The sequence below is a fragment of the Rhinopithecus roxellana genome, chromosome 4 (assembly GCF_007565055.1).
Source record: "Rhinopithecus roxellana isolate Shanxi Qingling chromosome 4, ASM756505v1, whole genome shotgun sequence".
Lineage (NCBI taxonomy): Eukaryota > Metazoa > Chordata > Mammalia > Primates > Cercopithecidae > Rhinopithecus > Rhinopithecus roxellana.
In genome coordinates this window covers 35,112,064-35,136,826 of record NC_044552.1, presented here as the reverse complement: position 1 = coordinate 35,136,826, position 24,763 = coordinate 35,112,064, and the positions used below count along the sequence as shown (strand labels likewise).

Here is a 24,763-nt window from a genome sequence, read left to right as displayed (position 1 = left end):
GAACGAAGGCTCACTGTCCCAGACGGGAGTGGGGAGCTCACAGCATCCCAAAGACAAGGCTTCACCTGATAGAAATGGAAACAGATATCAGCTCATAATGCGGGGTGGGGCTCGCGCATGTGCGTTTCAGACTTACCTTGCTGCTAGCCCGCACCCCCCATGGCCTGCATGGCCCCTGACCACATGGTTTCTGTCCCACAGAGGGGAATACGGAGGCGTGGGGAGGTCAGATAACTTGACCGTGGTTGCCGCTGGTGGGTGGTGGAGCTGGGCTTGACCTCTCACAGCCTGGACGGTCAGGCTGTGTAGCCAGCACTGTGTGCACCTCAGGGCAAGTCTCCCTGGACCTGGTCAGTGCAGGGCTCAGCTAACCTGGGGCCACACAGGCTTCCCTGCCTCCCTGCCCCTCTTCCGGATCCCTGAGGTGACTGGGCCTTGCCTCCACAGGCTTCACTCATCACTGCCTGGCAAACCTGCTTATGGACCAGGCCTTCTGGCTGCTCTCGCCCAGTGAGGAGGAGGAGACGGCCATCCAAGTCCATGTGGATGAGAACGCCTTGAGGCTGACCCACGAGAGCCTCCTTGTCCAAGAAGGTGAGTGTTGCATGGGGTGATGGCCGAGGTCCAGCTGTGCGGGGCACGCCCGGGCCGTGGGGTGACAGCCTGGATCCCGCTGTGCTGAGCATGTCGGGGGCTGTGGGCTGCGGAGCCTCTGGAGGCTGAGGGATGTTTCAGGCAGGGAGGTGTGCTTGGTGTGGCACTGTCACTTAGTGGTAGAGACCCTGGCCAGCCCCCAGGGACACAGAGGTGCCCGGGAAACAGCGGAAGAGAGGTTCTGTCTGGTGCCAGCCCCCAGCTCATGTCCCTGACGTGGCTGCTGCACTAGCCTCGTGGTTGGCCCCGAGTCTGAGGAGGGGACATGAGGCTGTCTTTCCTACCCAACCACAGCAGGAGAGGGCTGCCAGCGGTGGCTGGGCTCACTGGGGCAGTCCACACAGAAGGGCCCTGGGGGTCCCACGTTTGGCTCTGCATCGCACAGTCAGGGAAACTGAGGCCAGCCTCATACACAGCACGTGGAGGCTGAGCTGGGACCTCGCCCCGGGCCCACCTCCCCGTCTGGGCCCCTTTGGGTTTCTGCACCTGCAGATATTGGGGGAGCTACTCCTGCGGGTGCTGGCTTTGTGGTCTGTCCGGCAGGGGTGTGGGGGGCAGGGCCACAGCTGCTCCCAGTCCAGCCACTCTCAGTGACCGCCTCCATCCTTTTGAAGGACCCTTCTTTGTCCTGTGTCCTGACCACCATGTGAGAGTGATGATGGGTCCCCGGGATGCAGGAAATGGCCCTCAGGCAGGCTTCAGGGGCTCCCCAGGGAGAGGCGGCCCCGGAAGCAGACTCTTCACCACCGAGCCCCAGCGTGTCCTCCGAGGAGGTGGCAGAGGCAGCCGCCCCGGAGCCTTTGATTCCGTTTCATTAGTAGGTACCGGCCTTTGCTGCTCTGAGAGCTGTTGGCCTCCCTGAGACTCCCAGGCCTGGGTCATCTGGAGGTCAAGGGGATGGACAGGGAATGGTGGGAGCCCCGGACAGACCTGGCCATGGACTTGTTCTGCTGCTTCCCAGCTGTGTGGCCTTGGCAAGTTGGCCACCTGTCTGAGCCTCTGGCCTGCCAGCTGCATGATAGGCCAATGACATCCACCTGGCAGGGCTATCCTGGGGTTCGATGGCACAGGAGATGTGGCATGAGCTCTCACCAGACTCATCCAAAAAGCTTTTGAGGAAGTTACATAAAACATGTGTACCCAGAGTGAGAAGTCACAGGGGACCTGGGGTAGAGCCAGGGGATGTGAGGACAGGTGACATGCAGACTCCTGTTCACTTGCTGAAGCAGGGGCATTAACTTGGGTTGGAGCAAAGAGAGAACCTCAGTCTTTTGATTTGCTGTATCTCAAATGACAGGCTGTGGCTTGGCTTCTCTCATTACTGAGACCCAGGAGGAACTTCTCCTAAGAATCCTCCCTATGTCCTCTGGCCAGTGGCATCCCAACAGGGGACACTGAGTGTGTTCTGCTATCTGGGAAAGAGGGACTATCAGTCATCTAGTTCAGCTTCCTTTTTTTCTGGCTGAAGGAACTGAGGCCGAGAGAGGAGTGATCTGTCCAGGTTACATGGCAAAGTCACAGGAGCGCTAGGATTTGAATCCAGGCCTCCAGAACCCCAGGCTGGGATCTCCCTCACCCCTCTCTGTGCGGAGCTTAGGGAGGCAGGTGCTTTGGGGGTCTGCAGGGTTCCAGGTTCACAGGGGTGGCAGTGTTTCCAGGATGAGGGCCCTAGGCTGAGGGACATGGGGCTCCCTGGGAGCAGTGCCACACACACGGGGCCTGAAGGCCACACAGCCGGGCAGGCGTGTGTGTGTGTGTGTGCACGTGTGTGTGTGTGCACGTGTGTGTGTCGGGGGAGGCGAGGGAGTTGCTTGGGTTGCTGGGGGCGGCTGACCTGTCCAGTCTCTGCACAGGATGTATCTGCCCCAAATCTGAAATCCCGCAGCAAAGACCTCCCTCTTCTGGCTCCAGGTGGGCTCTTAGGATCCCCCAGGACCCCATCGATGACGCCATGGGTGGCCCTGTGACGCCCGACAACCTGCTGATGGGTAAGTGTTTCCATGGGCCTCTCTTTCCCGGGGAAAGGTGTGTGCCAGGGAGCAGCACCAACATTTTGGAAGTTGTCCTGAACCCTCCCTGAGCCAGAGAGAAAGAGACAGAGAGAGAGAGAGAACTATTAGGTAGTGCAAAAGCAAATGTGATTTTTGTTATTACTTTCAATGGCAAAAACCGCAATTACTTTTGTACCAACCGAGTCTTCTCCAGCTTGTGAGGTTATAACTGATGCTCAGGAACTCCGGGGGCTGATGCAGCCTCACAGGATGCTCAGTGAAGCTGCAGCAAGGCCCCTGGCCACTGTCTCCGAAGAGCTCCCAAATGTCACTTCTCAGACAGTGCAACCCAACAGTCTCAGACTCTACCCTTCTGTCGCTGTGTGAAACGCCTGGAAGGCCCTGCGTTGAGGTGGGCTGGCACTAGCAGAATTTGCCCCATGCACTAACAGAGGACTGTGACTGTGTCTTCTCTGTGAAAAGCTGGCACTGCCAGCAGCCCTTCTGCTTGGATGCCAGATCCAGCGCTTTTTGCTCTGTGCCAAGCTGCCAGTGTCTGGATGGCCTGTGCACCTGTCAGGGGGACTAACACCCCTTACAGGAGCAGGGTGGGGAGTGGGCGGGGCTGGGGGTTGTGGCTGCAGAAGGAAAGGAGGAAAGAGCCTTGGTTTTGGAGGCTGATGGCCGAGGCTCATTTATCAACATCTCTGAACCTCTATTTTCCTCATCTTCAATAGAGGGATAAAAACATGCCCTCTGAGGACCATGTAGACATTCCCTGTCTCATTGCAGAGGCCAAGCTTTACTACGAACCTCCTAGCAGCCAAAAGATGAATTCCCCATGGTCCAGGGTGGCTGGCATTGGCCCTGTCTGCCTGCTCTGGCCCCTATTTGGTCTCCCTGGCACTCACCGTGTGGCTTTCTTCTGTAGCTGTGGGCCTGGCCTCGGTGTTGGCAGACTTCCAGGGCTTGGGGCCCGAAGAGATGACCTTCCAAGGTGGCGACCTCATTGAGGTCCTTGGGGCGTGGGTGCCCGGCCTGCCCTGGTGCGTGGGCCGACACGCAGCCTCGGGCCAGGTGGGGTTTGTGCGGAGCAGCCTCATCAGCATGCAGGGCCCCTTATCCGAGTGAGTGGCTGGAGCCCCGCCCCTTTCCTGAACCCACCCCCATCTCACCTAAGGGGACATTGTTGCGTCCACCTGGCTTCCCAGATGACAAGCCTGGAAGTCACTGTGGACAATGCCTAGTCTCTTCCCTTGTCCTCAGGCTGCTGCCCCCTCGGCCTCAGTGCCCGACTCCAGGGTTCCCCGGTGTCCCTCCTCCGGGCTGCTGCAGGGAGAGCGTTCCCTCGAATGCCCACCTGCCCATATGCATTACCTTCCCGTGGCTGCCATGATAAGGCACTGCACACCAGGGGCTTAAAGCCACAGAAATGTGCTTGTTCAGAGTTGTGGAGGCCGAAAGTCTAAAACCAAGGCCAGAAGGGCCACATTTTCTCTGGAGTCTCTAGGGGAGGGTCCTTCTTGCCTCTTCCAGCTCCTGGTGGCCGTGGGTGTTCCTTGGCTTGTGGCCACATCACTGCACTCTGCCACCATCTCCATGTGGCTGTCTTCCTCTGGGTGTCTACTGTATTCTCTTCTTATAAGGGTGCCCGTCTCCTGGAGCCCATCCAACTCCAGTCTGACCTCATTTTAGCTGAACTAATTACACCTGCAGAGATCCTTTCTCCAGAAAAGCTTACCTTCTGGGGTTCTGAGAGACATGAATTGAGGACACAATGTAATCTAGTACACTCGTCGCCCTCCTCCTGCAAAGCCCCAGGAAGCTTCTGGGCCTGGCCCCCATGGCCAGGCTGGCCCTCGCCATCAGCTCACTGGAGCGCAGCTGCACAGAGTAACTCGTGCCTTCTAACATGGCTCTGGGTGACACGTGTGCCCTTCTGCCTGGGATGCCCCCTCTCCCCGACCCCCCTGTTCTCCTGGGGCCTCCCGTCAGCCCCCGTCGCTCCTCTGTGGGGGCACTCTTCTGGCCATATGCCTCTTCCTATGTGATTCCCATGCTGCCCGTGACCTGCCTGCCCCCAGTCAGGGAACTCCAAGAGAAGAATTCCCTGGTCACTTCTGTGTCCTCCCTGCCCAGTGCGAGCAACAGCAGGGGGTCTTTGGAGAGGAGTCAGCTGTGCCCATCCTTTGATGGAATTCTGTTTCCCTGGACTTGACCTTCTTCAGCCCTCGGTCAAGGAGCACAGAGAACGTGGGTACATGGAAAGGCCACTTTCTGGGTCATATGACCTTGGTCCTGGCCCCACCAATGAGATGCTTGTCTTCAATGGTCCTTTTCCATGTTTGGGGCTGTGACAGACCAACACTTCTGAGACTGGGTCTCAGAGGCCATTTGTTATCATGCCTCATCAAGCCATTCATTTGTTCCCCTCATGGAAAGGGTCTGTCCGCTCTGGTACCTCTGGCACCTGTGCATCAGAAGCAGTTGGAAGCTGGCTAGGCCATGCTCTGATGGCAGGAGCTACACCAGCAGTTCCCAAAGCATGTTCTCACCCACTACTCCATCACCGACTTCATCATGCCCTAAGCAGTGGGGAAAAGCTTTGTTCACATCCCTTGTGGGTGATCCCAGGGATTCCCAGCACAAACAAGGCATCTTTTTCCTGTTGGAATGCCTTTCCCACACTTACGTCACCTCCAGAATCCTCTTCTCACACAACCCTGTTTGCTTTTGGCTGAGCTGGTGTTCCACGGGACACTGTCTGGGCATCCTTGGTCTAGCTGATCCCTACCATTTCCAACAGAGACCACAACTTCTCAACAGGTTACTGGGGGCCGTGTGAAGTCAGCATGTACTGAACTTAAAAAGGGTCAGAGAAGAGCCAGGGAATGAGCTAGTTTGTTCCCTTCCTTTAACCCAGAAGGATGACAGGGCCAGGTGCCATTGGTCCTGTTCACAAATGGAGAAATTCTGACTTCTCTCATCCACTCAACAAATGTTTGCTGAATATCTTTCCTAGTCCAGACCCTGGATTTTCATCTTTTATTTAATGAACAACCTGGTGGCTCTTCTATTTTTTTCTTTAACTTTATTTTTGACACAATTTGAGACTTAGAAGAAAGTTGCAAAAAGAGTACAACATTCCCATATGCCCTCACCCAGATTGCACAAATGTTAACATGTTATGATATTTGCTTTATTACTTTCTCTCTTTCACTTCTATTTTTTTCTAAAAAATAGAAGTAAGTTGTAAACATGATGTTCTTTTACCCCTAAATAATGCAGCATGTGGTTCCTAAAACCAGGACATCTGCTTATGTAACCACAGTACGACTGTTGAAATCAGGAAATTAACACTGATACAATGCCATTATCTACAGATCTTATTCATATTTTGCCAGTAGTCACAATGATGCCCTTTATAGACAATGAAAATTTCAGACCACATGTTCTATTCAGATGTCCTGTCTTGCCTTCTTAATAGTGAAACAGCTTTTCAGTCTTTCTTTAATGTTTTTAAAGAATATAGGCCCGTTATTTTGTAGAATGTGCTGTAAGCTACTCTAAGTTTTTTTGAAATCTCAATGAGATGCTTTTCAAAGTTTCATATTATACTGGTAATTTAGTCCTATAAGCAAAAATTGCCTCCTTTCTCTTTCCCTCTCTCCCTCTCTCTCTGTTTCTTCCTGTAGTTCTTCTCCCTGACTTTATGAGAGTGCCCTGAGTTTATGTTGGGGAGCACTGAGGTTGTACAGAGTCAGCGGGAGTTTACAATGTGGAGAGATTGGATTGGTTCTGCCTGCAGCTGTCACAGGCGACTTCATAAGGGAGGGGACATTTGAGGCGGGGCTTTGAGGGCTGTCTAGGAGCTCACTGTCCTAGGACACCATTACCTGTTTGGATCTGTTGTAGCCTTTCCTGCTTTTGGGTATCTGCCCCTGGCCAGACAAGGCACCCCTTGAGGGCAGGATCTGTTTTTTTTTTTTTTTTTTTTGAGACGGAGTCTCGCTCCGTCGCCCGGGCTGGAGTGCAGTGGCCGGATCTCAGCTCACTGCAAGCTCCGCCTCCCGGGTTTACGCCATTCTCCTGCCTCAGCCTCCCGAGTAGCTGGGACTACAGGCGCCCGCCACCTCACCCGGCTAGTTTTTTGTATTTTTTAGTAGGGACGGGGTTTCACCATGTTAGCCAGGATGGTCTCGATCTTCTGACCTCGTGATCCGCCCGTCTCGGCCTCCCAAAGCGCTGGGATTACAGGCTTGAGCCACCGCGTCCGGCCTTTTTTTTTTTTTTTTCCAGACAGCGTCTTGCTCTGTTGCCCAGGCTGGAGTGCAGTGGTGTGATCTCGGCTCACTGCAAACTCTTCCTCCTGTGTTCAAGTGATTCTCCTGCCACAACCTCCCGAACAGCTGGGATTACAGGCTCATGCCACCATGCCTGGCTAATTTTTGTATTTTTGTAGAGACGGGGTTTCATCATGTTGGCTAGGCTGGTCTTGAACCCCTGACCTCAAATGATCCGCCTGCCTCAGCCTCCCAAAGTGCTGGGATTACAGGCGTGAGCCACCGCATCCGGACTTTTTGTTTTTGTTGTTTTTAAATTTCTGTCTCCACCCCTGGGCAGAGAGTAGTGCTCCGAGACTGTCAAATCAAGGAATGGAAATGTGTCAGTGTGAAATGCTGACTTCGCAAATATGTTATTTTAAATGAAGCACTTAATTTTTTCCAGGATGGAAAGTGCGATTTTTCTCAATGAGGAAGAAAAGTCATTCTTCAGCGAGGGCCGCTTTTCTGAGGAGGATGCCAGGCAGTTGCTGAGGCGGATGTCAGGCACTGATGTCTGCAGCGTGTACAGCCTGGGTGCATGTGGGCGATGCCTGTGGCAGGGCTGCTGCCCTCCCCTTTCCCTTCCGCAGCCCTCGCTGCCTTGTCCATCCACAGATAGTGAGTGCCAGCCCCCGGGCGCTGAAAGGTGAACAGACAGAGGCTGCCGCCGCCTCCAGGGCACACAGGGGCTGCAGACAAGCCAGGCAGGAGAGAGGATGGGTGAGGGGCTGGAGGCGTGGGAACGCGGCCCTGAGTCTCCCGTGGGCACCGGGGAAGCCCTTCCTACCCTGACCCCAGGCACCTGCCTGAGACGCTGGGCGAGGGAGAGGGTGTGGACCTGGTTCTAATTTGCCAGCCCTGAAGGCCCCTGTTCGGGGCCCAGCCCTTTGCCCACCGTGCTTTGCCTGGGTGAGGGCGACTTTTCTCCTCGTCACAAGACAAAGAACCCAGGCTGTGGTGTGGCCTGGTCACCTGGCTGCCAGGGAATGTCATGGTGAGATCCCAGGGCTGCTGCCTTCTAAGGACAGAGATAGTCCCTCTGACCTCAGTGCCCCTCTGTGTGCAAAAGATTTCTCTGGGGGCTGCAGAGCAGTGCATGGATGAAGGTGGTATGTCATCCACAACATAAAGAAACATGGCAGAGATTGTGCTATTTGCTGGGTGTAGATAAACACAGATGTGCCTACACACCCACTTTTTTTTTTTTGAGACAGAGTCCTGCTCTGTTGCCCAGGCTGGAGTGCAGTGGCATGATCTTGGCTCACTGCAACCTCTGCCTTATGGGTTCAAGCGATTCTCATGTCTCAGCCTCCCAAGTAGCTGGAACTACAGGCACGCGCCACCACACCCTGGATTAGTTTTGTATTTTTTTGTAGAGATGGGGTTTTGCCATGTTGGCCAGGCTGGCATTACAGGGTGCAGGTGTTGTGGGGTGGGGACGTTACAGGGTGTAGGTGTTGTGGGGTGCGGTGTTACAGGGTGTAGGTGTTGTGGGGTGGGGCGTTACAAGGTGTAGGTGTTCTGGGGTGGGGGCATTGGAGGGTGCTCCCCAGAACTGCACGCCTGTTATCCCAGTTCACAGCACTTGATGCGGTCCACACCTTTTACAGCTATTTCTCATTTGATCTCCATGGAACCCCAGTAAGCAGTTAGTGTCAGCCACTTTGCTGGGGTGGAAACAGACCCAGGAGCTGCCTGCCCTGGGATGAAGAGGGTGGGGGTGCACGGTGGATCGGCATTCATCCCTGGGCTGTCGGACTCAGAGTTGCTGACTGTTCCATGCGCCCTACTCCCTGATGGAGCTGATAGAAGCCGAGAGTGTGCTCCCACTGATGATGGGAGGATGTCCCCAGAAGATGGGAGAGTGGAGTCCCCACAGGGGTTGGGTGGGGTGAAGGCCTGGAGATGCTGGAACACGGGAATTCTCTGGCCCGTTGGCTGTGCCTCTCCCTCAGGTGTCAGGAGTGCTTCTATGCTGGTGTGCACCTGTACCCCTGCAACACCCCAGCCAGCAACCCCTGCACCCTGCAGTGCTCTCACCCTGCAACACCGACACCCAGCTAAAGCTGACATGGGACCAGAGGTGCTGGCTGGGGGTGTTGATTGCTTCTCTTTTCTCCCTTGCCAGACTCAGTAGAGGAAGCTGAGACCGAGCAGCCGCAGGAACAAGGTGGGTTTTGCCGGTGGCTCAGGCTTCCTCTGGTTACGAGCTGGGCCTTGGGGTAACGCTGGGGGAGGTGACAGAGCTGAGTACGGTGGGCACTGGATGCGGCTGTCACCCCTCTGTGGTGTGGGCTGGGGGCGTGGGGGACATCGCCTGAGGTGGGCCTAAACCTCCCGTCTACTCTGGCAATGGAGGCCGTGGCGTCCCACATTTCTTTCAGTGAACATGCTGGCCCCCGCCTGGTTCCTGACCGAGGTGGGGCATCCTTTCCACTGCTGGGGCCCACATGTAGCTGTGGGTTCCTTTCTCATGACCTGGAGAAGCTGCAGCTCACCCTGTGCTCTGCCTCAGAGATGGGAGGCCACACAGCCCTCAGTGGGTGGCAGAATTCAGAGCCTTAGGTTGCAGTGGCCCCAACTGAGGTCCCTGAAGGGTCTGCTCCTTCCTGAGGGGCTGATTCAGGGAGGCCCTCCCATCTCCCCTCTACGGCTCTGTCTCTTCCCCTCACACAGGGTCCGCATGTGGACAACCTGGTGATGTGGACGCCCCAAGGGCCCTTGGAAGTTCCCTGGGAATGGGATCCATTCCAGTACATTTGGGATTCAGGCACAAGGTCCCAGAGGAGGCCCGGGAAGCCAGTGGGGAAGGGAAGGCTGTTGTAGGTTTGCCTCGGGGAGGGGGTGGTTCTACCCTCTGCCAGAGTCCCTGGAGCAAAGGCATGTGGCTCTCCAGCTGTCCTGGAGGCCAGGGTGGTGGCTGGGAGGGGCTGTGTGCCTCTGCCTGGTGGGGGAGATTTCTTAGCTAATCTAGTGTAGTCAAGTCGGACATTTGCCTCTAAATCATATTTATTTATTTATTTTAATTCCAAGGCTTTACAGACGAATAAGGAGACAGTTTGTATTGAAAATATTTTTTACATGTGAGCTTGAAACAGGCAGTCTGTTTAAATCTAGGTTTTTTCCTTCCCAGTAATGCCTCCTTTCATCGCAGGTTTTCCAACAGGAAATGCGCTTGTTTGCTCACCTCTGGGAGGGGGCTTTGGCTAGGAATCCACGGAAGCCAGCTGGAAGCCAGCAGATGCCAGCAGGCTGCTTGAGCAGCCTGGCCTTTGTTAACCCTTTAGGAACTGTGGGCTTCAGGTTTTCAGACCCTCCAAGGTGAAGGTGGCCACAGGGGCCTGGAAGCTTTCCCATCCTTCCTGCATGGATGGTCCGTTTCCCTGCACGGAGCTGGGTACATGGGTACAACACCCCTGTCCTGTGCCGTCGGTGGCTTTACTAATTTTGCATAGCAGCTTTTGAGCTGATCAATAGCTCCGATTGGCTGTTGAGGATTTCATGGATTCCTGTACTCCATCGGGGGGCCCAATATGCTGACAAAAGTTACATTTGTAGTTGTAGTGCTGCATATACATGGGTCCAGTTAGAAGGCTTTGATTCTTTCTAAAGGGAAAGGTATCTCTGAGGGATCGCTGAGCTGACCTAGTCTCCTAAAACCATGCTGTCAGGTGGGCGACAAAGCAGGACAGGAGGGTGATTTCATAGGAGAGTCGGGCCACGGGCCTGCGTGTTCTCTCTGTCCCCATAGTGCCGGAGTTCCTACGTGCTCCAGGCCCCAGGTTTGCATTGCACATAACTCTCAAGGTCTCATGGCAAGCTGCACCAGGGACACAGAGGGCGGGGATGCAGGGACTCTGCCCCCAGTGGACCAAGGACTCACTGCTGGACTCTAATCTATCTAGATGTTTTTGTGACTTGCAGAAATACCTCCACGTTGCCTGGGCCCGGAGCCACAGGAGACCCTGCAGAAGGTGAAGAATGTTCTGGAACAATGCAAGACCTGCCCAGGTTGCCCCCAGGAGCCAGCGTCCTGGGGTCTCTGTGCAGCATCCAGCAATGTGAGCTTGCAGGACCCTGAGGAGCCCTCCTTCTGCTTGGAAGCTGAGGATGACTAGGGAGGATCCAGAGGCCCTGATCTCACGGCTGCTGTTCCTGAACACCTCTGGATACAAGGCCAGCTTCCGTGGCCTGTACAACGTGGCACTGCCATGGCTGAGCAGCGTGTTCTGCAGCTTTAGCGATGAGGAGGAGCTGACTGGGCGCCTGGCACAGGCCCGAGGGGCGGCCAAGAAAGCTGGCCTCCTCATGGCCCTGGCCAGGCTCTGCTTCCTCCTGGGGCGGCTGTGCTGCAGGAGGCTCAAGCTGTCCAGGCCCGGGTGTACTTTGAGGAAACACTGGGGACCCTGGAGGGCAGCTTCGGGGACCTGTTCCAGGTGGTGGCTATGTACGCCAACCTGACCAGCATTTACCAGAAGCAGAACCGGGAGAACTGTACACAGGTGGTTCCCAAAGCCATGGCCCTGCTCCTGGGGACGCCTGGCCACATCTGCAGCACTGAGGCGGACGGGGAGCTCCTGCAGCTGGCGCTGCAGTGGGCGGTGGGTGGCCAGAGCCTGCAGGCCGAGGCCCGGGCCTGCTTCCTGCTGGCCAGGCACCACGTGCACCTCAAGCAGCCTGAGGAGGCCCTGTCCTTCCTAGAGCGGCTGTTGCTTTTGCACAGGGACTCTGGAGCCCCAGACGCTGCGTGGCTTTCAGACTGCTCCCTGCTCCTGGCTGACATCTACAGCCGCAAGTGCCTGCCCCACCTGGTGCTGAGCTGTGTCAAGGTGGCCTCATTGAGGACACAGGACTCGCTGGCCGGCTCGCTGAGGAGCATGAACCTGGTGCTCCAGAACGCCCTCCGGCCCCACAGCCTCCCCACCCAGACTTCCCACTACCTCAGGCGAGCGCTGGCCTCCCTAACCTCGGGCACAGGCCAGGCTCTGCGTGGCCTTCTCCACGCCAGCCTGGCCCAGCCGTACAGCCACCATGGCTACCACGGCCCGGCCATCACCTTCATGACGCAGGCGGTGGAAGCCAGTGCTGTTGCTGGAGTCTGTGCCATTGTGGACACCCTGGTGGCCCTGGTCTGGCTGCACGGGCTTCATGGGCAGAGCCTGGTGGCCTTGAACATCCTGCAGTCTGTCCAGGATGCAGTGGTGGCCAGCGAGGACCAGGAAGGTGTGATTGCTAACATGGTGGCCGTGGCTCTGAAGAGGACGGGCCGGACGAGGCAGGCAGCCGGGGACTACTACCGCGCCCTATGGGTGGTTTGGGACCTGGGCCAGCGGAGGAACCAGGCAGTGGTGCTGGCCAACTTCGGGACCCTGTGCCTGCACGCGGGTGCCAGCAGGCTGGCCCAGCACTACCTCCTGGAGGCCGTGCGTCTGTTCTCGAGGCTTCCCTGTTTGGAGTGTGGCCGGGACTTCGCCCACATACTCCTGCACCTGGGTCACCTCTGCACCCGCCAGGGCCCAGCCCAGCAGTGCAAGGGCTACTGTGAGTGGGCCCTTCTGGTCGCCGTGGAGATGGACCACGTGGAGAGTGAGTGCCCCAGTTCCTCCTGTGCGCCTTCTGGGGCCACGCGGGTCAGGGCACACCTGGGGTTTGTGATTCGGAAACAAGTGGTGGGTTTTCCACCATCGAAAGTGCTGAGTCATGGCCAGCAGCAGATGTTGGCAAGCGCCCTGGAGACAGGCGGTTCCCATGCAGGGCCAGGCCCTCTGTGCCCTACTGGGGCAGCCAGCTCTTTCCGGTTTGCTCAGGGACCATCCTGCCTTGAGCACGGAAAGTCCTGCGTGCTGGGAATCCTTGGCCATAACCCTGGGATCAAGGCAGGCTCTGCTGAGCTGGGACTTGGGGCCCCTCCATGATCCAGGCCCTGAACGCCAGTTCTTGTGCCTATGTTATCTGCTTGGTATCTCGGCAGCCCTGCGCACCTGTCATCCCACTTCACAGAGGACACAGGGGCGGGTGATTGCCCAAAGCCACAGAGCAGTTCATGCAAAAGCAGCTCGTGCAGAGTGTGCCAGGCCACACCCGCAAATGGAGCTTGTGGGGTCCTGGGGAAGCAGGTGCTGAGCATGGGAACATGAGCTTCAGGCCAGAGAAGCCACAAAAGGGTGAGTGGCGTGATGGCGGGGTAGCACTTGGCCCTGGGTTAGGGAAGCCTCTTTAGTCTGGGACCAGAGGGTTGAGAGAATTTAGTCAAGTAATAGGTGTGGATGAGGGGCTGGTGGTGGGGGAGGGGCTGGCGGTGTAGCCTGTGTGAAGGCCCAGGGGTGAGCGAGTGGGGGTGAGTGATCGGGGATGAATGGGTTGTGAGTGGGGGTGAGTGATCGGGGATGAATGGGTTGTGAGTGGGGGTGAGTGAGTGGTGGTGAGTGAGCAGGGCTCATACAGGGAGGTGCAGAGTTGGGAGTGGGTGGGTTGGGTGCTGGATGGTAAGAAGCTCTTCTGGAGAGCTAAGCAGGGCCTGGGGCCTCAGGCTGTGGCTTGGCCTTTTCCCTAAGAGCACTGCGGAGCCATGGAGTGCTATCGAACAGTCACTGCACACTGAGCAGTAAACGGACAGTAGGTGGGCAGGGCTGTCCGAAATCTAGGCCACAGAGAATAGATGAGGAAGTTGAGTCCAGGGAAATGGCCGAGACAGGGGATACTGTTGAGTCCCCTCTGCCTTGCAGCGCTTTGTCATGGCACAGTGAGACCACTCAGAGGTGCCTCCTGTGGCCTGGACCAGAGCCCCAGGGGCTGTGGCCAAATCTGCCCATTTCCCAGCACAGGCCTGGCACCCACTCCTGGCCCTAGGAGGGATGAGATTTTGGAAAGGACCGTGTGAAGGGGCCCCAGTCCCACACATCTGCCCAGGGAGGGGTGGGGGGTTCAGACCCAGGCTTCTTCCCCAGGGCCATTCTCTGACTGGAAGGAGACCCTCCAGGAGCCCAGCGCCCCAGCCCCCACTGCAGCCTCCGGTGGCTCCTGGCACAATAGCCTGTGGCACCACCTCCTACAAGGCCCTCCCCAGGGTGCTGGGGGATTCAGACTTGGAAATGCAGGCCAGGGAACGGGGATCATGCTTCCCTGTCTCCCCACCCTGCGCTGAATGGTCGAGGAGACCGAGGGTGGGGTTGATACCCCACATGCTTACTTGGGGTCATTTTTGAGTCACTTTCGGTAGTTTGTGTCCTTCTAGGAGTTTGGCTATTGTGTCTAGATGGTCTGATTTGTTGGTGTACAATTGTTCATAGTGTTTTCATGGAATCCTTTCATTTCTGTCAGGTCGGCAATAATGTTTCCTCTTTCATTTCTGATTTTAGAAACTTGGGTTTGTAATTGTTTATTTATTTATTTTTATTAGAGATGGGGTCTCATCATGTTCCCCCAGGCTGGTCTTGAATGCTGGCCTCAGCGATCCTTCCACCTCGGCCTCACAAAGCGCTGGGATGACAGGCGTGAGCCATGGTGCTCAGTCTCTGATTTGTCATTTGTGTCCCATCTTTCTTTTCTTGGCCAGTCTGTGAAAGACTTGTCAATTTTGTTATTATTTTCAAAAAACCCACTTTTGGTTCTGGTGACTATCTCTTTTGTTTTTCCATTCTCTGTATTTTCACTTCCCATTTCCACTCTCACGTTTATTATTTTCTTCCTTTTATTCACTTTGGGTTTAGTTCATTTTCTAGTTTCTCAAGGTGGAAGGTTAGGTTTTTGATTTGAGATTTTTCTTCTTTCTTTGAATGTAGACATTTACAGTTATAAATTTCCCTTTCAGCACTGCCTTAGCTGCATCTTGGAGTTTTTGATATGCTGTGCTTTTTTTTTTTTTTTTTTTTTTTTTTTTTAGGTTTTGCTCCATTGCCCAGGCTGGGGTGCAGTGGTGCAATCTTGGCTTACTGCAACTTCTACCCAGGTTCAAGCCATTCTCATGCCTCAGCTTCCCGAGTAGCTGGGATTATGGATGTGCACCACCACACCCAGCTAATTTTTGTATTTTTTTATAGAGATGAGGTTTCACCATTTTTCCCAGGCTGATCTCAAACTCCTGGACTCAAGCAATCCTCCCGCCTCGGCCTCCCACAGTGCTGGGATGACAGGCATGAGCCACCGTGCTGGCCCGGGCTGTGCATTTGTTTGCATTCTTCTCAAATTAGTTTTCAGTTTCCTTGATGGTCTCTTCTTTGACTCACTGGTTGTTTAGGAGTGTGTAATTTCCACATATTTTTGAATTTCCCACGTTTCCTTCACTCTTGATTTCCAGTTTCGTGCCAGTACAGCTGAAGAACACCTCTGCTTTGGTCTCAGTCCTTCTCCATTCACTGAGGCTCGTTTTGTGGCCTGGCACATGGTCTGTCATTGGGAATGTCCCATGGGCGCTCGAGAGGACGGTGTATTCAGCTGTCGTTGGGGGGCATGTGTAACAGATGTCCATTGGGCGTACCTGGTTTCCAGTGTTAATCTTCGGAATGTTTCTGACACTAGAAAATCAGAAGCTTTCCACTGTTCCCAGCACCGTGGCTTTGGGAGAGGCCAGTGAGCCTATGGTTTTAGAGCCCGGTTGCATGAGAGAAGCATGTGTAGGAACACCAGGGGCTGGCTTTGAACCCCATTCCCCCAACATGATGCCATGTGTGGCAGACATGACGCTTGGCTTTGCTCTCTCAGGGTTCCATCTGCGACAGGGGCTACTTGTGCCCCTGGCCTCATCAGCTCAGGCTGAAGGCGGCCCTGGTCCTCGCCAGAGGGACTTTATGAAGCAGAAATAGATGGCCTGGTGCAGGGGCCGAGCCTGGCCAGGACCTCGGCCCTGGGAGTTGTAAAGAAGGCCGGCCTCTACCATGAGCATCTGCACCAAGATGTGCCCATGTCACGGTGTGCTCGGTGTCTGCCCTTGTACAGGTACATGGCCTGTCTGAGCTCAGGCTCCCCGCCTATGGGGCCCAGGTTCACAGAGGTGTGAAAGAGACAAGCACAGCGCAGGGGCCTCCGAGCCCAGCCAGCCTCGCTTCGATGCTGGGAGGCTGACGTCTTCCATTTTGTCTTCTGCCCAGGCCAGCTGCGGGCCGTCCAGTGGCTGTGCTACTTCTACAGCGTCGTCATGCCCAGCGAGGCCCAGGGTGTCATCTACCACGAGTTCCAGCTCTCCCTGGCCCACAAGGTGACCGACAAGGTGCTGGAGGGGGCAGCTCCTGGAGACCATCAGTCAGCTCTACCTGTCCCTGGGCACTGAGTGGTGAGGGCTGGCTTTGCAGTGGTGGGGGTGTGGAGGGGGGCAAGGGGGTTAGGGGGGCAGGGCAGGGAGGGGGGCACAGGGAAGCTGGCCCAGGGCCCCATCAGCCCCTTTCCTTTGGATCATTTGGTTCCTTGGCATCAGATGCTTTGAGCTGGTGGGTCTGGCGTCGTCCCAGGGCTGCTGCTGGCTCGTGAGTCCCAGCTTGAGCCTCCCTTGTTGGGTCAAAGGTCATCTCAACCCCAGCAGAGGCAGTACGTGCACTCTAGGCTGTTCTTCCTACTATGGTGGCTTTTGTCATCTGACCTCTGCCTGCCCTGAGTCTTCACTCCTGGCCTTCATCTGTCCCCTTAAATGTGACCACAGCAGCCACCTGTAGCTTCTCTCCCACAGAAGACAGAGCCAATTGTGTCACCTGCTTCCCTGGGGCAGGGTTTCAAGGTCTCACATCCCATATGTGGCCCACTCGGCTTCCCCCGAGCATCCTGACCTGGTGGGGTAACCATGGCCCTGGCCACCCCACCCACAGGGCCTGGTGACATTGCTGCAGTCACAGCCCCTCGAGTGTCGGACTTACTGAGAGAGCAGGGAAGGAGCCAGATTCCATGGGGACCCGGGAGACTGGCTCCAGTCTTGGCCTCAGGTTCACAGAAGGAAAATGGGCCAGTGTGCTAGAGCCATGCTTCTCAAAATGTAGTCCCTGGACCAGCAGAGCAGCATCTATATCACCTAGGAGCTTGTGGCAAGTGGGAGTTCTGGGGCCTGCTCCAGGGCTGTGGAGCCGGAAGCTCTGGGGGCAGGGCCAGCAAGCTATACAGACAGGCCTCCGAGTGACTGTGATGCCTGCACACCTTGAGAACCATCGGCCTAGATAGCCTCTGAACACTAACGGCTCCTGGTGCGTCTGGAGAAGACACAGGCCATGTCTGGGAGGCAGGGGAGATGGACTAGAACACTCCTCTTGCCACAGGGCAGCATGATGCTCGATTCCCTTAGAAGGATGTCCTTCATCTTTTCCATGCTGTGTGTGTTCACCCTGGCCCTCCTAGCAGCCTGGGAAGGGCAGAACACTGCACACACAAGAGGGCTGTTCCCAGTCCCCACATGCCAGATTCATCTGTCACCAGATCCACGGGAGGAGGCCGACTGGTTCCAGGAGGATGAGAGCCCTTGTTCTGACACCTGTGTCTGATTCCAGGGCCTACAGATCCACTCTGGACTACACCAAACAAAGTCGGGATTTTCATTGACCTCCAGAAGAAAGAGGAGGTGCATGCCTGGCTGCAAGCAGGGAAGATCTACATCCTGCGGCAGAGTGAGATGGTGGACCTGTACATCCAGGTGAGTGGCAAGGGATGCAGGAGGGCCCCTGTGCTGTTCACTCTCTGTCCATCCATCCATCCGTTCATCCTTCCATCCATCTATCCATCATCCATCCATCCATCATCCATCTGTCCTTTCATCCATCCATCATTCATCCATCCTTTTATCATCCATCTATTCACCCGTCTATCCATCCATTCACCTGTCCATCCACCCATCCATTCATCCTTCCATCATCATCTGTTTACCTGTTCATCCTTCCATCCATCCATCCATTATCCATTCATCCATCCATCCATTCTTCCATCATCTTCCCATACACCTGTGGGTCCTTCCATCTATCCATCCATCCATCCATCCATCCATCCATCCATCATCCATCCATTCACCTGTTCATCTTTCCACCCATCCATCCATCATCCAGCTGTCCTTTTATCATCCATCCATCCTCCTGTCCATCCATCCATTCACCTTTTCGTCCATCCATCCTTCCATCTATCTTTCCATCATCCATCCAACTCTTCATCCTTCTATCCATCCATCATCCATCCATCCATCATTCATCTGGTCACCTCTTCATCCATCCATTCACCTGTTTATCCATCCATCCATCCATCTTTCCATCCATTCTTCCGTCCATCTTTCCATTATCCAGCCATTCAGCTGTTCATCCTTCTATTCATCCAACCATCTTCCATCCATCCATGATCCATCCATTCATCTGTCCATCCATCCATCCATTCACCTGTTCATCCTTCCATCCATCATCCATCCATCCATCCATTATTCCATATATCCATCCATCCATCATCCATCCATCTTTCCATTATCCATCCACTCACCTCCTGTTCATCCTTCCATCCGTCCACCATTCATCCATCCATTCATCCATCCATCCAACATCCATCCATCCTTCCATCATCCATCCTTTCACCCATCCATCCATTCACCTATTTGTCCATCCATCCATCATTCATCCATCCACCCACCAATCTACCTATTAATCCATCCCTCCATTCATCTGCGTGTCCATTTGTTTATCCATACATTGGTCTATCCACCATCTATCCATCCACATGTACATACATCATCTACCCTGCACCCGTCCATACATTATCTACCCACCCCTACATACATACAGACATACACACATTATTCCAACCATCCATCCACCCATCCACCCACCCATCCGTCCATCCGTCCATCCATCCAAGCATTCATCTGTCCACACACCCATCCATCCATGTGTCTATACATCTGCTCATCCATTCATCCATCCATCCACTCGTTCCTAAGCCACTGCTGAGCACCTGTTGTGTGCCTTTTCCCTCCCTCCAACTGGTTCCCTCACATCCTCCCCCAGTGGCCAGCATCTTCTCCCTGAGGGCAGAGGCGTGGCCCCTCACAGTGCCTAGCACCTGCTGGTATACAGCTCATGCTCAAAGAATGTGACCACTCAGTTAACACACAGAAGAACGTGCTCCAAGCGACACGTGGCACATCTCCTTACAAAATGAATCTATCATAGCAGCTGTTTTCAGAGGCTTTCCCAAACACAGTGTGATCTGGAACAAATTGTGAAGCCCACGAGCCTGGTGAAGCTTTCATTATTGAGCACCTGCTGTATACCTCCTTGAGCTGAGGAGAAGGATCAAGAGCTCATGGCCAAGAGGGGACCAGGCCCACCCACAAACACTGTTGATGTGCGGCCCTGAGCTGCGGCAGGGATGTGGCAACGCAGAAAGGAACCAGGTGATGGGCTCCCAGCAATCTGGGGGCCACGGAGACTGAGTGCAGGGGGGTGGGCTAGGGCTATCCCTGGTGGTAGGATTCATAGGTGTCAGGCTCCTGGGCTGCAGCTGCTCAGTCACCTCCTGGCACTCAAGTGCATCAGTTCATTGTCCTCATGCCAGTGGTGGGGCAGCCCTAATGCACAGGTCTGAAAAATGCTCAGGTGTACCTGCAGTGTGTGAGAGGAAGGAGGCTGGCGAAGGTGGGTGTGGCCACCTCGCCAGGTGTGGGTCTTGAGGGAACTTCTGCTCCTTTCAGGTGGCACAGAATGTGGTCCTGTACACAGGCGACTCCAACCTGGGGCTGGAGCCGTTTGAGGAAGCTGGAGACATCTTCTTCAACGAGGCCTGGGAGCGGGAGAAAGCCGTGTCCTTCTACCGGGTGAGCTGGCCTGTGGGCTGATGTGGGTGGGCCTCAGGGGGGCACCTGGAGGGCTGAGGCACAGGTGTGGCAGGGCAGAGGCCTCCCACCTGGAGGCAAGGCCACCCATGCACATGTTTACTTTCCCAGTAGTCTCACCGGGAATGATATTGACCGTGCCCCTGCCCAGGACAAACGCTTGGGGCCTGGACGTGGCAATGGCCCTATCCTTGCCTAGTGGTCTCATTGGGAATGATATGTACTGTGCCCCCTGCCCGGGACAAACGCTTGGGCCGTGGACATGGCAATGGGTCTACCCTTGCCTAGTTGTCTCACTGGGAATGATATTGACTGTGCCCGTGCCCGGGACAAATGCTCGGGTCTGGACATGACAGTGGCTCTACCCTTGCACCTGATGATCTCAAGCAACCATGAGTGGGAAGTCCTGTCCCCATCTTCCAGATGAGGAAGCTGAGGCTCAGAGAAGCACAGGGACATGTCAAAGGACACACAGCATGTCAGTGGGAGGCCCAGGACCAGGGCCCAAGTCTGCCTGCACCCCGAAGCGGGGACAGCTTCTCCCTTCCTCTGAGCTCACGGTGTGGCTCAGCCCTGGGCACAGACAAATGTGGTGTTTTTAGAGCAGAGAGGAGTGCTGGCTCCCCCTAGTCAGAGCCCCGGTGCCCAGGTGGGAGAGGCTGGTCTGAGGCTGCCGGGTGTAGCTAGATGGGCCTCAGGTGACTCTTCAACCCCCAACTTGGGTGTCTGAACCATGCATTATCCTAGAGCACAGAGCTCTGTGGAGGTGCAGGGGTAACTGGGGCGTGGGATGCTCCAAGCACATGTTTGAGCTCTGAGGAAGGCGCTGGGCAAGGTGGGTGCTGTGGGAAGCCTGACCCCACCTGCCTGTGTGGTAGGACCGGGCCCTGCCCCTGGCAGTGACTATGGGCAACCGCAAGGCGGAGCAGCAGCTGCAGCTGTGCAATAAGCTGGCAGCACTGCTGGCCACGCTGGAGGAGCCCCAGGAGGGCTTGGAGGTTGCCCACATGGCCCTAGCACTCAGCATCACTCTGGGTAAGTCCCCTGAGCCCCCGTCCTGCCAGGATCCACACTTTGCCAGAGCCCAGCCTCCAGGTCTGTAGGGCAGGAGCTGAAACAGCTGCTGGATTTTCCTGGTCTCCTGTCCTAAGGGTCCTGGGTTCCAGCCTTCCTTAGGAATGGCCCAGTGGCCTCCCTGGAGCTCTGCACGTGGCTGGAGGAACCGGCAAGGTTCGCAGATACAACCCAGCTCTCAAGCTGGCCAGGCCCCACCCTCAACAACTCAGTCTCAGCCTGGGAGGCTGACACATGAGCGGGCAATGGTGGCCTCTGGGTAAAGAAGGGGGATTGTAGTCGGGGGGCCCTCCTGGAGGAGGTGACACCAAACTGAGTCTTGACAGTCAAGTGTCAAGTTGCATTTAACAAAGAAAACAGGGTCGGGAGAAGGACATTTTGGAGGACGGCATCATCCTCACATTGAATCCACGTTGCAAGATCCAACCCAAATCCCAGTGCCTCCTCTAGGAAGCCTGCCCAGGGTGCCAGCCTGCACTGAGCAACTCCTTCCTGGAGTCCCGAGACACCTTGAATCTTCACATCACCCAGGAAGGGTGGGGTGGGACCTGTGTCTTACCATCCGCTTCACAGACAGGGGAACCCCAGCTCACGGCAGGTGCAGTGGGGCGGGGCCCCAGCCAGTCAGGCTGAGACCTTGCTGGGTTGGGTCTGTCTCGAGGGGAGGTGCTGTGCTCTCTCTGCCCCCAGCCCTGCAGGGGTGGAGAGCTGGGACTGGCAGACTCAGACCTGGGGTGTCTCCACCCCTCTGCCCAGCAGGCACTTGCCCCTCCTCAGCATCGCACTGGCACCGCATCAGTACTCCTTATGGGCTGAGGGGCCAGGGCGCTCCAGTCCAGGGACCAAGATCTTGGCCTTAGAACAACATGAGAAGCTGGGGCAGCCCTAAGACCCCGCCCCATATCCCTCACCACAGGCCTGGGGCTGCCTGGGAGGCCCCCACCCAGTGCTGGCGACACCTGGTGGTCAGAAGCGGTCCCTATGGCTTCCCAAGTCCCAGCCAGACAGGGAGGTGCCAGGTGTCAGGCCCAGAGAGACGCTGCTCACCACTCAGGGGCTCGCCTGGGACCCAGGGGACGAGCCTCCCAGAAGTGGGCCTTTATCTCTCTTGGTCAAGCCTGCCGCCCACTCCGCCTGCCCAAGAGGAATGAAAGGGCCAAGTAGTACCTGAGAGGCCAAAGTCCATGGTTGGGGTCGAGGTGCAGAGGCCTCCTTCACCTCCTTCCCATGCACAGCTCTCTGGGCCTCATCGTGACTATGCTGTCAGCCCAGGCCAGCTTCCCACAGGGATGCCCCCTCGGAATTCCCCAGGGGCAGCTGTCTTTCCAAGGCCACACCCTCCTCCTTGTATAGGAGGCTCTGGACCCAGGGCCCAGAGGAGTGGGAGAGAAAGCTGGGCTGGATGGGGCCTGAAAGACTGGCAGAGAGGCAGGGGTAAATGGGCATCCTTGCCGATTGCCTCTAAAATGCGGTCCCCTTTAGTCTACACGTGAGAGTGAGCCCTGGAATAGGGTGGATTAGGTGTGTCCTGGCTCAGCCTGCCACTCACTAGCTGCTGCACACACTACAGGCACATGGAAATGCACACGCAAATGCACATAGACACAGGCACGCACACACAGACACACAGGCACACGCACTCAGGCACACACACACAGGCACACACACAGGCACAGGTGCACACACAACCACATACACAGGTACACATGCACATGCACACAGGCGTGCACACAGGCACACGTGCACACAGCCATACACACAGGCACACACACACAGGCACAGGTGCACACACAACCACATACACAGGTACACATGCACATGCATACACACAGGCGTGCACACAGGCACACGTGCACACAGCCATACACACAGGCACACAAACACGCACACGCACAGGCACACGCAGAGACATGCTTTGGCTGGCTCCTTCCTGTTTAGTTAGGATGCCCCCACCTCTTCAGGAAGCCCCCACCCCTTCAGGAAGCCCTTGCCTCCCACCACCAGCTGTGTCAGGGGCCTCCTGGGCCCCCCTCCAGGCTCCTGGGCTTCCCTCTGCCACAGCCCGGGCCACCTTTGTGGTCAATGTTCAGTCCCAGGTCCCTCAGACTGGGAGCCAGGATGTTAGGCTCAGCCATGCACCCAGCACAGAGTCCAGTGTTTCGCTGGGCCGGGGGCCATTGGATGAGCAGCGGTGGTGACTCAGGGTCTTCTCACGCCCCTGCTCCATGTGTGGGGCGGGGCAGTGAGGGAATGGACTGCTGCATCTTGGACTTTGTCCTTGGCCCTGGGAGCCATCTTGAGATGGTAAAGAGGGACAGGCCAGGCCTGGGTCTTAGAGAGGTCCTTTGGGTGTCCCCCATGTGGAGGCGCCGCCTGGGGAGAAGCCGGGGGGAGATGGGAGGGTCAAGGTGGAGGTCTGGGAGGCAGCATCCCAACCCAGGGATGGTGAGTTTGAGCCAAAGATGCATTGAAAATGGGAGTGGATGTCTGGGGAGTCACACTCCGTCAATATTTCAGGGAACATTGCCAGGGAGGACACCTGTGAGATGGTTTTGTACCTGGCCTGGCCCGTGGAGGGCCTGGAAATGGTCAGCATGGACAGGGGCCAGAGAAGAGCCTGGGTCACTCAACGCTGTGCCCCTGCTGTGGCTTGGAGCCACGGGTCCTGCATGGAACTCTCAGAGCAGGCAGGATCTGCCCTGACCTCAGCCCATGGGGAAAGCAGCCACTGCCTGCAGAGAGGGTGGGACTGGGGCAAGAGGCTTGGGGTGAGTGGAGCATAGGGATAGTTAGGAAGGCTTCCAGGGGTTTCAGGGTTGTCCCCACCTCCTGCAGCTGAGACCACAGCAGTGTCACAGGCTTCGGGGCTCATGGGGTGAGCCAGCATTGGCTGGACATGTGGAATGACCTGGAGACAGGAACAGCCTCTGGGAAGACAGGCTCCGAGTGCCCCTTTTGCTGTCCCTGTCCCCTTCAGGAATGGTTTGATGCAGCCGGGTACTACCAGCTGGCACTGGCAGCCGCCGTGGACCTGGGCAAGAAGAAGGGCACAGCTGAAGACCTACACGCGGCCAGCCACCATCTCCCACAACTTCCTCCTGGACCACGAGAAGTCGCTCTTCTTCTACCAGAAGGCCAGGACCTTTGCCACAGAGCTCAATGTCTGCAGGGTCAACCTGCCTCCTCTGCCACTCTGTGGGTGGGCCCCCTGGTTGGCCCCAGCCACCCTCGCTGAGGACAGCATCTGAGGGAGTGGGTTTTGTACAAGGAGGATGGTCTCCTGCCTCTCCTGGTGTCTCCCGTGGCTCATTTTCTCGGAAATGGAGGCACAAAAGCAGGGTTCAAATAGCAATAAATGTTTTTTTGCAATAACATACTGAAGTCCCCAGGGCATCCTTCCCTGTGTCCTTCCTGGGCTGTGTCTAGGGGCCAGCTCCTTCCCTGGTGGCAGCCCTCTGATCTTGGGGATGAGAAGGACCCTGAGTCCAACAGACCTGGGCCAGGTCACCATGAGCCTCGGTTTCCTCGGTGGCCAGAGGGGAGATGGTGGTAGAACTCCCTGGGCAGCTCCCTGCTCGGAGCTTTTGCTGTAGGTCTCGTGCCGCCCTTGCCTTTATCCTTCAGGCCACTATGCCCTGATGTGGGGGCTGCTAGTGCCCCTGTTCGCCATTGAAGAAACAGAGGTACAGAGAGGTTAGGTGTCTGGCCCACCGTCACACAGCAGGTAGGGGTGGAGACACAGAGCCCAGTACACTGACCACCACACCACCCTGCCAGCTTGGTGCCAGGAAGGTGTCCCCCATTAGGACCCAAGGTCAGCTCCTGGACCTCTCTTGTGGTGTCAGGAGAGCCACAGGCCACTGAGGGTAGCCCCAGGGATCCCTCACTCAGTGTTCTCTGCTCCCAGACTTGGCTGGGCCGAGCCTGGCCAGTCCACCTCT

General features: G+C 56.3%; 1 protein-coding gene across 1 annotated transcript in view; it reads left to right on the top strand.

The window, feature by feature from the left end:
• Window positions 1–22,482, top strand: part of LOC104678903 (SH3 domain and tetratricopeptide repeat-containing protein 1-like) — a 39,287-nt gene extending 16,805 nt beyond the window's left edge. The window contains 16 exon segments of the mRNA XM_030928633.1: window positions 448–594; window positions 1,269–1,341; window positions 1,343–1,471; window positions 2,566–2,642; window positions 3,577–3,772; window positions 7,374–7,504; window positions 9,099–9,140; window positions 10,895–11,085; window positions 11,087–11,336; window positions 11,339–12,556; window positions 16,057–16,184; window positions 16,186–16,238; window positions 17,434–17,469; window positions 17,471–17,576; window positions 19,608–19,730; window positions 20,627–22,482. Coding sequence (XP_030784493.1) covers window positions 448–594; window positions 1,269–1,341; window positions 1,343–1,471; window positions 2,566–2,642; window positions 3,577–3,772; window positions 7,374–7,504; window positions 9,099–9,140; window positions 10,895–11,085; window positions 11,087–11,336; window positions 11,339–12,556; window positions 16,057–16,184; window positions 16,186–16,238; window positions 17,434–17,469; window positions 17,471–17,576; window positions 19,608–19,730; window positions 20,627–20,851 — 3,125 coding nt within the window. The 3' untranslated portion in view covers window positions 20,852–22,482.
• Window positions 22,483–24,763: the final 2,281 nt, after the last annotated feature.